Raw genomic sequence first — 14,194 nt, 5'->3', positions numbered from 1 at the left:
ATTGAGCCTAAGTAATTGCTGATGTGCTTTTATTTTATTTTATGTAATTTCACAGACCAACCGATAATCTGTTGACAAAGAAATACTTTAATAGTTGTATTATGTAACTTATTAAGAAAGTACTGTTAAAGAAGCATCAAAAGCTTTACAAACAAAAGCAGCACAAGTGTAATGAATTTGGAGAATTTATTTGCCATTTCTGACACAGATTACACAATTCAATATTTCAGTTGATCATGTAAATTATCTTTTATACAGTAGCAGTGCCATGTAAATAAATATACATAAAAAATACAAAACCGAAAAGTAATGCTTCCAAATATGGAAGAAGTGATCTAGAACTGTGTGCCTTAGTTTTATTTTTTCAGCAGGCTTGAAAATACACTCTCTCAAACGGCTAAAATGTGGAGACTCAATGAACAATATCTGAGTGAAGATCCTCTCTTAATAACTTAATGAATATCAGATCATAAATTACAACGTACACTTCTGCTACAGAGATAAAATCATAATTATTCTTTTGGACATAAGATTTTATTGCACTTTCCAGAACCATATTATGCAGTATGCCAGTGACTACACACGGTTAGTGGAAAGCCAGCGTCTGCTCCACCTAGTGGTTCTTTCAAGTTAATGAAGCAGTTTTATTTTTATTTTTTTTTTTTAAACAGAATATTTTCTAGAAAATGGACCCAGAGGTTTAGGGAAAAGAGAGATGTACATACAGTAAATATGGATCAGGCCGCCTTGGACAGGCACAAGACATTCACAGTTCTTCTCTACATGATGCATAAATACAAAAACATGTGTACCCACAGATTCTATAGTTCGTCTGGAGTGTTTGCAATAAAACAGCAATCACTTCAACTTAAAAGAAGTTTGATATACAGTGTGTGCTATCATTGATGTGGGTCTGTTATTGCTGGTTGAACTCTGTATCGCACTCTCCTGATCAAACGGAGAAGACTTTCATAAACAGTAGATATAGATTAACACAGTCACTGGTTGTAAATGAAAAGGAGTTGGAAAACCAAAAATAGAATATATTGCCATACAGGAAATATAACTAATTTATTATAACTAATTTATATGATATGCCGAACTTTTCTTAAAGTAAAGAGTGAATGTTTGTAGCTAAAACATAGAAAACCTTTTGGTTTTGCAATAAAATACATATAAGTTTTTTCTTCTACACAGTAAAGTAAAACTTTGATCTTCAGTTTTTGAGGGCAAGCCGGTCAAAAAAAGATTGTGTTAAAGCATACCATAGTTAACTGTTTGGTCCAAGTATCACTATTAGTGTAAAACATTGAAATGCCATTCTTTCTTCTTTCAAAGAAGAGATATGAAATAAAAATTATTATTATAGCTATTAATCTGTCAAATCCAAAGTTGCTGATGCTTAAAGCAGAATGTTTTACTTTTCTTGACCCTTGTTTCCGCAAGTGCAATTGAGCATTCACATGAAAATAACAATGCATGGTGAACTTTGAAACAAAAAGCAGTTTTAACAAATGTAGACATTTAATGAAGGCATCAACCTTAACGGCTAGCGCCGTGGCCAAAGGTCCACACAAGTGGGATGCTTTTCTGGTTTTTGATAAAGCTGGCTCTTGCCAACGCTGCTGCCGTCCAAACTGCCCTTTTCGAACCTCAGGCACTTCTCTTCATGTCACTTCACCAGTAGCGGTGACAGTGATGTTTCATGACCCCAGAGTGCATCCATACTTGGCACACGTTTTATAGTTTTGGGTGGTTGCGGCAGAAGAGTAGGGCCAGTGGTGTTGTAACATGAGAGCTCCCATCTGTAGACTTTTAATGCACAAGATCCCTCAAGATCTGCCCATCCTCGCATTCATGTCCACTTTGTCAGTTAGATCCTCTTATCGGGCTCTGTAACGTCCCCCCCCCCCCCAAAACAGGCTGCTCCGGTGTGGTCCCTCTGACAAGATAAGACTCTCAATCCAGAGCTTGTATTTTGTGTCTCTTTGTTAGTTCCCGGGACAGAAGGGCAGAGATGTTGGCGTTCACATGAAGGAGTGGTCTGCTGGAGGGCCATAAGAGAAGCCTGGAAAAGCCCCAGCTGCTTCCTTGATGCTGCTGGTCACAGCCAGGGTGTCGTTGCACAGAGAGGAGGACACCGGCAGGTGGGTGAACTCGGGGTCAAAGTGTCGGAGGTCTGTGGGACCGCTCTGTGAAACCAAGCAGGAAGGACATGAATTATAAACTAAGGAAAAATGTCAAGACACTAGTTTCGAGGTTATGCATTATACTCCTGTATTTCGGTAATTAGTTGATTTTTTTTTTTTTTTTAAGGTCGTTGATCATGCACAAATGCCAAACATTCGCTGGTTCCGGTGAAACAGTTAGTCGATTACTCAGCAACAATTTTGTTCAGCTTCTGAAATGTGCATATGTTCTGGTTTTCTGTGCCTCCTATGATTCTAAACATTTTGTTGGGTATAGGACTGTTGGTCAGACGCAACAAGACAATTGAAGACTAATGTAATCAAATAATTGTCAGTAATGAACCAAAATAATTTTTACTCGCTGCCCTGTACGATTATAAATTGAATATTTGTTTTTTGGACGGTTGGTTCTGACGGACGAGTTGAAGACGTCACATAGCGCTCCGGGAAACTGTAGCCATTTTTTGACAATTTTCTGACAAAATGAATAGATAGTGAAAAAACCTGTCAGTTGCAGCCTTAGTTTGAACTTACCACTGAGGGGGCGAATGGAGGTGTGATCTTCTTGGCCATCAGGTCCTCCCAGTTGATTGGAGAGAAGAAGGAATGGAACTTGAGTTCAAGCTGGAGGGGAAAAGAAATTCAGAATCAACAGATTGCCGGCTTCACGTATCTCTTATGGGTTTTCCTGTAGTGTGTTCTTTAGGTTCAGCTATGTGCACTTACAAAGTCGTCCTTCACTCCCAGCCTCTTGGTGCGGTCCTTCTGCAGGAGCCCCTCAAGCAGTTCCCTGCCTGAGTTTGACACGTTGGGCTTGAGCACAGGAGCATTGTGCAGGATGTTGTTGTACATCTCAGCTGTGTTGCGACTGTAGAACGGGGGCTATAAAGCAAAAGTGTAATACAACAAATTAATGTATATATATTTTTTTCATACAAAAACAAGCAGAAGAGTTGCGCTAAGAGGCAGATTTCACTTACAAGTCCATAGAGCATCTCGTAGAGCACCGATCCCAGACACCACCAGTCAACTGTGCGGTCGTACGCCTGCTTCTGGAGAACCTCGGGGGCCAAGTACTGAGAGGAAAGCAACAAGACAGAGTTAACCCACTGTCCGACAATTATCATTTGTCCTTGGTGGTGTTTCTGTGTGAAAGTCTAGAGATTTGTTTTGTACCTCTGGTGTCCCGCAGAAGGTTGTTGTTGTTCCGTTGGCCTCAAGGCCTTCTTTGCAGAGGCCAAAGTCTGTGAGGACAATGTGACCCTGTGAGTCTAACAGGATGTTTTCAGGCTTCAGGTCCCTGTAAAGAAGAATACAAGCTTTAAATATATGACTTCAAAAGTAACTCCTATAAACGTCCTCCTTCAGTTCAGTTCAGCACAGATCATGTTTACAGTTGTCCACCAGGGGCTGCTGTAGGATCGCTCATTACCTGTACACAATGTGCAGGGAGTGGAGGTAGCCAAGTGCACTTGCAATTTCAGCAGCATAGAACCTGGCTCTGGGCTCCAGGAAGACCCTCTCTCTCTGGAGATGGTAAAACAGCTGCAGAGACAACGGGCATATGTCAACATCAACTTGAAAACAATACTTGGATATTCTGACCTGATTTCCGGGTGTTGTGAGATTTTAAATTACCTCTCCACCGTTGACATAGTCGAGTACAAAGTACAGCTTGTCAGTAGTCTGGAAGGAGTAGTGCAGCCCCACCAGGAAGGGATGCTTGATGTTCTTCATCAGCACACTGCGCTCAGCCATGATATGCTTTTGCTGGAAGGAATATATAGAAGTTAATATAATGCTGTATTTATCACAATGACATGATACATTGTGAAACCGAAGAAATGTGGTTTGTACATGGTAATTAATCTTTGATCTCTGCAGTTTTACTTGTAGTTCATCGTCATAGGATATGAAAACATACCTCTTTCTTCTTCATGATGATTTTCTTCTGTAGCACCTTGACAGCGTAATATTTGGCGGACTCCTTGTGTCGAGCCAGCAGAACCTGTTGCAGAGCAAACAATTACATCAGTGGTGGTGTTCCAGCGGAGATAGACGTGGGCAGATACCAGTTACGTTGGTTAAATAAAAAAGAGAAGTTAGACAGACTCACCTTTCCAAAGCTGCCTTTGCCGATGATTCTGAGGTAGTCGAAATCACATGGCTTGATCCTAATGTAGAGAAACAACCAGATAATTAGGGTTTTTGTTGACACATGTTGAGGTCTACTTTACATATTTTACAAAATTTACATTTAAAAAGATATTTTATAAGGCTACTTACTGAGTTTCCTCAGCCAGTGAACTTCGTGAATTTAGGTACAGCTGAAAGATATGAAATGGGGAAATTTATAAATACATTGCCATATTTTGGAAAGAAAATGAGTGAAATAGTCAGTAAACAGTTTCTGCTTACCGGATGTTCTGGAAGTTCATCATTCAGTTCATCAACATCCTCGTTTTGATTCTCCTCATTCTTCAGGAAGTTGTTTACTTCAACACTGGGAAACAATCAAACAGGGTCATGAGATTCATTTTAATATCAGCTACAGTATAAAACTTTTACAATATGATGCGACTATATATATATATATATATATATATATATATATATATATATATATATATATATATATATATATATATATATATATATAGTAATTCGATATGAATGACTGTCGCACAGGGAAGTCCCAGGATCTTAAGCAGTTTGTGTGACTGAAAAGCTGAATGAACGCTCCCTGCTGGGGTGTGAATGACTGAAACATCCAGAAAAGTCAAGTTAAGGACACCGTCCTCACCGTGTACTGTAACGGCCTAACCCGTCTGAGAAAAAGCTTAGACCGCTGACCCATGACAAGAGGGTTCAGCGGTCCAGATCACACAACCTTTCCTTCTGAAACTTCTGAAGGGAGCAGATGTAGCGCACACACACACACCGGTTGTATTTTTCCACAGCACCAGATCCTGACCTGGGAGTTCAGGATGTGATGGGATGAGCCACGTATCAAGTAATAACTGAATTACCGGTTTATCCGTGTCTAGGGTACATAAGGGATTTGCTGCAAAGGTGATTAGGCATTGGAGAGGAGGTTGTTAACAGGCTCGTGCTTGTCATGAAAGGACTATTCTTGCACCTGGCTTCTTGGACACAGATTATGTTTTCTCACAAAATGTCCTGCCAAACTCAGGTGGCTGATTGGATTGGCCAGTGCACACTTAAGGCCAATTTTCCGTTCCAATCTGAATGTCTTTAACCCCTGGTGGAATATCTTCTTTTTTCTTTTATAGAAATACTCACTGTTGGCAGATATGTGGGGTAGACACCAGCTTCTGGATGAAGTCATTCAACCCCATTTTTCTCTCCTTGATGAAAGCTGCAAAGGGAGGGAGAGGGAGAGGGAGAGAGAGAGAGGAAATAAATGATATGTCAGTTTGAGTATCATTGACCACACATGATGCAAAGATTTTTGTCTTCCATTAGAGAAGAAATATCAGTTGTTGGAGCTGTAATCTGCTGTTCCAAATATCCTGTTATACAGTGAAGGGTAGGTTTGCCTGTTGTCCATGGACCTCTAAAGCTGCGGGCTTATAGGTTATGCAACCATTGGGTCACTCGTTCATGTGAGCCAACAAAGCATTTTCCATCCTAGATTCTTATAACAGCGCAAATAGCCAGTTTTGAGATATTAAAGCAGATATCTTATTATTTCTTGTGATATTTTTTCTAAACAAAATGTATCTAAAATTAGAACAAAAAAAACCACTTTGCAGTGAGGTTAAAGTCATCTCTTGACAGCCGTTTGGCGTACTGATCAACACATCAATAAATACGCTCAGTTCGCTTCACTAACCAGTAGCCTACATAAGCAGCTTCAGTGATGAATAGGCTATAAGTTGTGATAATTGTATTATTTTTGTCGCTCACCGGTGAGAACGGTGACAATCCCCCTCATTTTGCAGTAAGTTATATCACATCCAGCTTCAGTCACCGCCATGTTTATCGATGAACGAATATCCAATAAAAGAATACGTAGAAAAACCCAATAATAATAGTTCCCGTACGATCCTGTAAACGTCAGTTATCGGCGTGTCAAAACCGTTAAAAAAAGAGCTCTACCGACCGCGCTCTGCTCTGAATTGCAGCTGCCCACACTGCGCGAGCCAGCTATATATATATATATGGAGCACGTGGTACTTTTCTTTTTTTTGTGTGACGCCCATTTATTTCCGTCACGCGCGTAACCATGGCAACTGCGTGACATCACGGGATTCCGCTGCAGCCATATCTGCCCATTCTGCCTGGAGGTGGAGGATGACGAGAGAGCCCACCGCAGAGGAGGAAGAGGAGGCGTCGAGAGGAAGCCCTCCCACCACCACCACCACCACCACCTCCTCTTCATCATTTTCTCTCAATGGAAAGCTCCAACTGACTGTTATCACCTATACAAAAGGGATTAAAGTCAAGTTATGAAGAGAGGGGGAAAACAATTGAATTGCAGTCACATGAGCAAGAGCTGATACTGGTATCCTGACTGCATGCAGAACCCCAAAGTGTGCTGCGTTTGGCTGCTCACTGCAGTCATTTTATTTTGAAAGGACGTGGAGAAAATGTATGTCACGATTGCTGCATTTCAGCTTCTGCCTGCCTGCAAACGGCTGCAGTTTCTGACCCACATACAGGCTATAAAACGCATGATGAAAAGAAAAGAAAATACCAATTGTGCATACACGTTACCTCTATTTAAATCCATGCAATGTGCAAAAATATCCATTATGAGTGGCTGATGAGGTCAAGGTTATAATGGTGACTTTGCAGAATTATATAAATTCAGATATATCACACATGACATCATCCTCGTCTAAGCCGAAGCAATGATCAGCCCAGCTGTCGTAGATGTGGTCCACTAACCCGGTAAGTTATGTAACTATGCCATAATGCAGATAGCTATGCCGCCTGGGGAGGAGAGTGAGCTACATAGGACATTTTCCAGTTAGTGTTTGTGATTTTTTTAAGCGGATGTTATTTGGTATGTGTTGACTAAAGCGTTGTTTGAGCACTCGCAGAGCAATTATGGCTTTTGAATGTTTATCTACTTTAACTCACTGTACATCAGAGATAAATATTGTACTTTTTCATCCCACTGCAATTATTTAGTTACTTTACCGAAAAAAAGAAACATTTTACATACAAAATGTGATTCAGAAGTAATACTATAGGTTGATTAATTGCTTAGCAAAAAAGTATGAACAAAATGCCAAACTTTTGGTTTGACTTTTTGGTCAAACTAAATATTTTTTGATCGCCTTCGGCACTTTCTCACTGTTTCACTGCAGATTAAACAATAATGAGAATCGTTATTCACATCCATAATTGCTATAAATTAAACTCTCCAACCAACCGCATCAAAAATAGTTGAACAAGCTACTAACACATTAATGCATCAGTAGTAATATTCAAATGACCTAATATTTTAAAAGGTTAACACTCACAGTGGTCTTTTTCTTTTGTCAACTACCTTAACTTGATACTTAAAGTACTTACATACCTTTACTTGAGTAGTAATTTCAAAGCAAGACGTAATTTATGTTGTAGGGCTGCAACTAACATTATTTTCAATTCCGATTAATCTGCTGAATATCTTTTCAATTATTTGGTTAATCCTTATGTCTATAAAATGTCAGAAAACAGGAGAAAATGCCTGTTATAATTTGCCGTCTTCAGATGTCATGTTTTGTCCTGTCAACAGTCCAAGACCCAAAGGTTTTCAGATTATTATCCTATATGACAAAGAATATCATCAAATCCTCACATTTGAGAAGCTGGAACCATCAAATGTTTGGCAATCAACTCATCAGTAAATCGACTGGTCGCTGCCGTTTTACTGCTTTTACTTAACTAAAGGATCGGAGTGCTTCTTCCGCCACTGTTCTCTGCTTCAGTCCTCAGAGATTCATTCATCTGTCACAGGGAAACTCCTGGGTTTTGTCCCCAGTTTGACATGTGACAGTCCGGCATCATTTAAAGGAAGTGAGACTTCGCAGGACCGGTTGTTCTTGTATTTGGGAAAGAGGAAGTGCCTTATCTGTGGTGTGGGCCCAAACCGAAACTAGCTGGTGCTAGAGCCAGCCAGCAGCATATTATGTCCTGCTCTGGAAAGCTTCCTGAGCATACGCACACAGCTCAGCTCCGGCTCACAGAAACGCACCAGATCCGATTGCATGACAGCGGCTGCGACTCCTCTCAGCAGGCTTTGTGTGACCTCATGCAGTCTTTCTCTGAATTATTCACATGTATCATGGTATCATCTCTGGTACAAACATGACTTGGGCAGTTCCCTCAAACAGCGTCATTGCTCTGCCCCTCCTGTGTTTTGAATTTGATTGTGATTTGCATTCTTCTGTTGCGATGGAACAGAAAGTCAGGCGCTGTAGAGCAAAACACAGCTGGTTGAAGAAGTGTTTCCTCTTTTTCTAAATTATGCTTTATGAGTAAGACGTGTGAAAGGAATCTCACATTTACGTCAGTCTGATTAGGGCCTTTCCTGTTATGTGATAAAGAAAGATTATCTGTCCCGTAGAAGGTTTCATATCGTTTAAAATGAACTGATTGTATCTCTTTAAGTGTCCTTATGAATGTCTCTGCAGTTCCAGATGAATCCGGTTTTAATGAGCACCTTCACAACAGCTGCCCGTTTGCCTGTTTCAGAACAGTTGTAATTGTTGTTAAACAACCTTCTGGGTTTTTTAAAGATGGCAGGTATTTATTCGCCAGAAAATCGGATGCTTAACTTTGGGAATGAATGTAATACATGAGAAGTGAGACTTCTTCTCCCTGCCTTGCCTCAAGTGTAGTGTGTAGGAGGCAGAAGAAGGTGGATCACTGAGTCTTACAGGCAAACGGGTCCTCTCTGACCAACAGTAGGGCTGGCAGGAAGGCTGTTGGCTAATGAGGATGGAGGATCTCTATAATGTGGGTCTTGTTGACTTGCTGGCTGTGAGGAGCGATCACAGCTTGGTGTGTTTCACACCCACACAGTCTTGCCAACATCATTAGCCTCTGTTCTCACCGGGGAACACATCTCTGCTAAAATTTCATTACTCTCCAGTTCCTGTTTTTCGACACTACGCATTACTCATACAGAGAACCGCAGGGATGCAGACCGGAGGTGGCGGTCTGGTCCGACAGCGTCGCACTGCAGCCTCGAGGCCCAGCGAGTGGGAGCAGATTTTGGTTCATGAAAAAAGAGTTTGATTTGCGCTTTCGTCTATGTTTCCCTCCTGATTTCCCAGGCAAGAGATGAGATGTGTTTTTTTTTATTTTCTCCATTCTCCACGGGGGATTAAATGGCTGCCCATACGCCTGCTTCATCAGATAAAATAGAGAAAAGAAATGTTGACTCAGACACATACTGCTGCCAAAGTAAACAATTGAAGCATTACTTTCATTTGCTGCCAAGAAAGTGCGATGACCCTGCCTGATTCGAACCGCAAAGCCTCTATTAATTATAGTAATGTGACTGTTATTACTGCTATAATTACTGTCAGGATGCTGAGCTTTTTCCTGATGCAGTCCGCTCTCCAGTCTAACATATTTCTGCTCTGCTAGACGTTACTGTGGTGCTGTATGTGACTCTATACAGCAGGTTTCCTGTGCATTACTGAAATAGTTCAGTAAAAAGGAAGCAGATAAAAAAAGACAGAGAAGCCATTATCATTCGGACTCTCATTCACTAACTGCCTTATATATGCCACACATCATGAATCATTGGACAGTGGTGACTTCCGTTATTTAATGTAGTTCCTGTTTCTCTGTTCATGGCCTTCGTTGTGATAATTTGAAAGCAACAAGCTCGGCTTGACACGTGGAAAACAAATTTAGACTCTTCTTTGCAGTGAGCCTGCTTGTTAAAGTGCTCATATTATGCTCATTTCAGGTTCATAATTGTATTTAGAGGTTGTATCAGAATAGGTTTACATGGTTTAATTTTCAAAAAACACCATATTTTTGTTGTACTGCACATTGCTGCAGCTCCTCTTTTCACCCTGTGTGTTGAGCTCTCTGTTTTAGCTACAGAGTGAGGCATCTCACTTCTATTCCATCTTTGTTGGGAGGCGCACTTGCCCAGTAGCTAGGTAAGGATCACATCAGCTAGCTGTTTGTTTCTACAACTTCAGTCAGTACAAGGCAGGATTAGCCGGGAGACTTCTTCTAAACGAGGGCACACTTCCAACTTTGCGTGGAATACCTGCAGAACAGGACATGCAAGTAGTTCTTTTGTAGATTATGGTGAACTAGTGTGTGTTGTAGCAGTGTTTTGCCATTGAGAATGAGCTAGCATGCTAGCGCTAGAATTCTACGGTTAGCCACATCGTCTCGGCTACGTAGAAAGCCGTGCAGATTTTGAACAGCTCACCCGGAGACTGAAGGCAGAAGACATTCAGAAACCGTATCTCACTCAAAACAGCATGGATGTTTATTTTTTCCAAGTTTGTATGCGTGTGGAAGCATCAGAGACACAAAATAACACCCAGTGATTTTTGTTTTTCATAATACGGGCACTTTAAACATCAATATTACCATCTCTATAGATGCACACAGTCAAGCCTTAATCAAGCGAACACACTTGTACAAGCTATTAATTTATTCCAGTTTGTCGCCACCGCAAATCCAGCGTAAACCTCATGAGGTCAGTTATTGCTATGAGATATTCATCTGAAAAGCCTCCGCTGAGAATCAATTGAGTGTGGCAGCTGGAAACCAAACCAATTACTGAAGTGTGTGAAGTGGTTTAGATCAGGGATGGGCAACTGGCGGCCCTCTTTATCACAAATGTTGCCCATGATAACGAGTGGCATTGTTTTACGGATTTTAACTGGGGGCCAATTTGTGGCCTTGCATGTCCGGAATCTTGTAAACAATAACTAAAACAAGTTGTAGATGGTTGAAAATGAGGCGTGGTTGTCTCACTTCAAATCAATCCAGGAACTGATTTCATTGTGGATATTTTCAGAGAGATTTCCAAACAGCTAGCAAGTTTTTCCAATTTGAAAATGAGTGATAAAAGCTCAGCAAGTGGAGCATTTATTTAGTCAGGTGCAGGAAAATGTAAACAGCAGTTTTCAGTAGTCTCAGTCGGTTAAAGTCTGATCCAATCACCTGCAAAGTAATTTTAGGTATGCGTCCACCTTCATGAATCCAAAGAAATGCCTACTGAGCTTTTCCAGACCACAATGAGTGAAGTAAAGTCGATTGGCTGGCTCTGTGGGGCTACAAAGTGGCCAAAATATGAGCATCTGTCCATGGCTAACACTCTGAAACATCAACAAAAATACAAAGGAGAAATCCAGGTCTGGTGACCGTCTGAAAGGCATAGTTTGTCAAAACGTACATAATATCTACAAAAGTGTAAAAGCAAGAAATTGTGGTTTTACGGGGGTTTATTTCCTGGCTGGGCACAGTAACTTCCTGGAGTCATCACAATGAGGTTACCATGCAACCAAGGCCAATGAAACAAAGAAGATATAGCCTGTTATTTAGTGAGCGGAGGTGCTGGTAAGCCTATTTTATTACCTTTGGATAGCGGGGCTAGCTATTCCCTTCTGTTTTCAGGCTAAATGCTAAGCTAACCGTCTGCTAGCTCTAGCTCCATATTTACCGTACAGTTATGAGAAGAGATTCAAGTTTCTCATCTAACTCAATGCAAGAAAGCAAATAAACACATTTCCCAAAATGTAGAACTGTTGCTTTAAGGTTAGAAGCCAATAAATAAGAGCAATTTTCATTCTTAGCCCTGCCTTTCCATTTGTATCTGTGGGAACAAAACAGTTTTGTTAGGCTTACACTGAATGCCAAAATCATCCGATCCTTTCAGCCCTGATTACAATGTCAAGACCCGCGCAGCAGCTTTTATCCTCTCAGGTGACAAATGAGATGAGGAACAGGGTGCTGCAGGGAGGAGGTCTGCGTTTGTCATTACAAAATTAACCAGACAATGCAAAAACAGACCCGAGGAGTGCTGGATAATGCCTTTTGAATTTGGCCTGTCGATGTTGATGCAGCTAAAAAGCATTCTAAGCAGTGGCAATGACATCGAAGCAAGCCGAGAGAATGACGAAAAGGAGGAGAGGGCTGAATAGTTAATAAACACAGACACAAGAGTCCCATGATTGAATAGGAAAAAACAATGACACTATTTAGAGCTGTTGAATCTCAACCAGAATGTTAACCCACAAAAGAGGAAAAGTTGCACGTCTCAAGGTGCATCCTCCTCTGCTGTGCTGCTGAGAGGCTGCACATTTATTCCCCAGACAGTTTCATAACACAGACAGTGAATTATAGGAGCGCCTACCTATGAAGGATTTCTTGCCGCTCTTCATGTCCTCTTTAGTGTTTGACTATATTTGCTATCGGGCACAGAGTCTCTGATGAATGAACGTCTGTCTGCTGCAGAGCGTCCAGGTGATTGAATGCGTTTGAGAGATGGTCCTCCTGTGAATGTGCCTCCCTCTCCTTCTCCGTCCTTTTTTGTTTTATGTCTCTCTCACTGCAGCTCTGGTCGGAAAAAGTCTTTTCGATTCACAAAATGCGAATAACTTTCCTGCTGCACTTCCCTCTTTGCTCTGCCGTTTCTTCCTCTTATCGCCCTGCCTGCGCTGCGACCAAATAGCTGAAACCAAAGATCTGTGACGCACCTGCTTCGCCTCCTCTTTACACACCTCCCTTCCCATCACCCCCACCCTCATCTGTTCTTTATCTACCTGGAGAGCCTCAAACAAAACAAAAGAAGGTGTCTGGTTACGGCTCCCGTGAGCGTGGGAGTCCCACCGGAGGGGAAACCAGTCTCCATGACACGGGAACCACCTGAGGAGTAAAGGGAACCGACAGGGAGGTGTTTAAATCTGCTTTTAATTGCTCACCGCTGCACAAGACGTGTTTGCTGCTCATCAGCCTCCCTCACTTACTCTCTCTGAGGAGTTTAGGGGATAAAATCATGTGGTTAGTCACACCGACAGCCCTTTTCCTTCGTTAGCTGTCTGCCTCTGGCTGTAAGCCATCAGATACAATGAGTGTTATATGATGAAGAGCGAGGTCTGTGAGGGCTTGACAAACTGGGGCGACCGCAACAGCATTGATGATTTAGGTTTGGCAAATTTTTCATGGGTGCAACCCACATACTCAGCGCTGTTGCTCATCCCACAAAAACACAGTGAGGCGCTGCATTGAATTATGATTTTGCTTTGGAAGCTGGACAAGTGAACTACAATCATACTGTATTTACGTGATATACTTATAACAGGATGTGATAACTTTGCAATCTGAAAAGCACTACAGCCTCAAGAAAAACACAGTATAATATCAAAAAATTGGCATCCCTGTTGCTCTTTACCATTAAGTGTTTATGTTATTGTGTCTACCCTCTGTGTGCTGATAAGATAAGAAAAAGGGGAATTAAATGATCAGCAAATACAGTATTAGATGTCTTTGCACTGATTCAGCTGTTCTCTGTTAGGAATAGTTTTTGATTTATGTGCAGCAGCACAGAAGGTTACATACGTAAAATGCAATGCAGCAGTACATACAGATGGATGCAATTAAAGGAAAAATGTATCTTTTGTAAGGTGCAAGCCTCCAGAACAGCTTCAATCCTTCTTGGCATAGACTCACTCTACAAGTCTCTGAAAGTCTATTGGAATTGGAAATACTTGCAAATAAGAATATATGCAGTAAAAAGCAGCACTGAATCTGATCATGTGAATTTTCTATCCTGATTCTGACATGAAGTTCTCACAGATAATGATTGTCTGTGCGAACACATCTCTGCATTGCTGATGAAAGAAGTGTCTCCAACTAACATGCATATGTACGATATGAGACATTTTACCGCCCGTTCATTTTGCATTCATTGATATTTGAATCAAAAGCTTCTGACGCCCAGATCCCTGCCCTGCTGCTGAACTCCAACTTCACAGCAAACCGAAACTGCTCCTTCTTCCGCCGAC

General features: G+C 41.3%; 1 protein-coding gene and 1 long non-coding RNA gene across 3 annotated transcripts in view; one reads left to right on the top strand and one right to left on the bottom strand.

The window, feature by feature from the left end:
- Positions 1 to 167: 167 nt before the first annotated feature.
- On the bottom strand, positions 168 to 12,799 carry si:ch211-195b13.1 (STKc_SGK domain-containing protein). 2 transcript variants are annotated; one of them, XM_039819283.1, is made up of 13 exons: positions 12,544 to 12,799; positions 5,493 to 5,568; positions 4,608 to 4,692; positions 4,476 to 4,516; positions 4,306 to 4,363; positions 4,114 to 4,197; positions 3,828 to 3,959; positions 3,622 to 3,734; positions 3,366 to 3,489; positions 3,170 to 3,265; positions 2,916 to 3,071; positions 2,724 to 2,813; positions 168 to 2,192 (listed from the first exon to the last, which is right to left on the bottom strand). In XM_039819283.1, the coding sequence occupies exons 1-13, from the start codon at positions 12,569 to 12,571 to the stop codon at positions 2,028 to 2,030; spliced, it is 1,248 nt and encodes a 415-aa protein (XP_039675217.1). In that variant the 5' UTR covers positions 12,572 to 12,799; the 3' UTR covers positions 168 to 2,027. The 2 variants fall into 2 exon arrangements, with proteins under 2 accessions (XP_039675217.1, XP_039675216.1); XM_039819282.1 differs by lacking the exon at positions 12,544 to 12,799 and adding an exon at positions 6,120 to 6,349.
- Positions 7,092 to 14,194, top strand: part of LOC120570759 — a 52,040-nt gene continuing 44,937 nt past the window's right edge. Inside the window, exon 1 of the long non-coding RNA XR_005641115.1 lies at positions 7,092 to 7,106. This is a non-coding gene — a long non-coding RNA (uncharacterized LOC120570759). The remainder of the gene's footprint in view (positions 7,107 to 14,194) is intronic.

The sequence above is a fragment of the Perca fluviatilis genome, chromosome 13 (assembly GCF_010015445.1).
Source record: "Perca fluviatilis chromosome 13, GENO_Pfluv_1.0, whole genome shotgun sequence".
Lineage (NCBI taxonomy): Eukaryota > Metazoa > Chordata > Actinopteri > Perciformes > Percidae > Perca > Perca fluviatilis.
The sequence above is the reverse complement of the archived record's forward strand: the minus strand, read 5'-3'. Positions and strand labels throughout refer to the sequence as shown.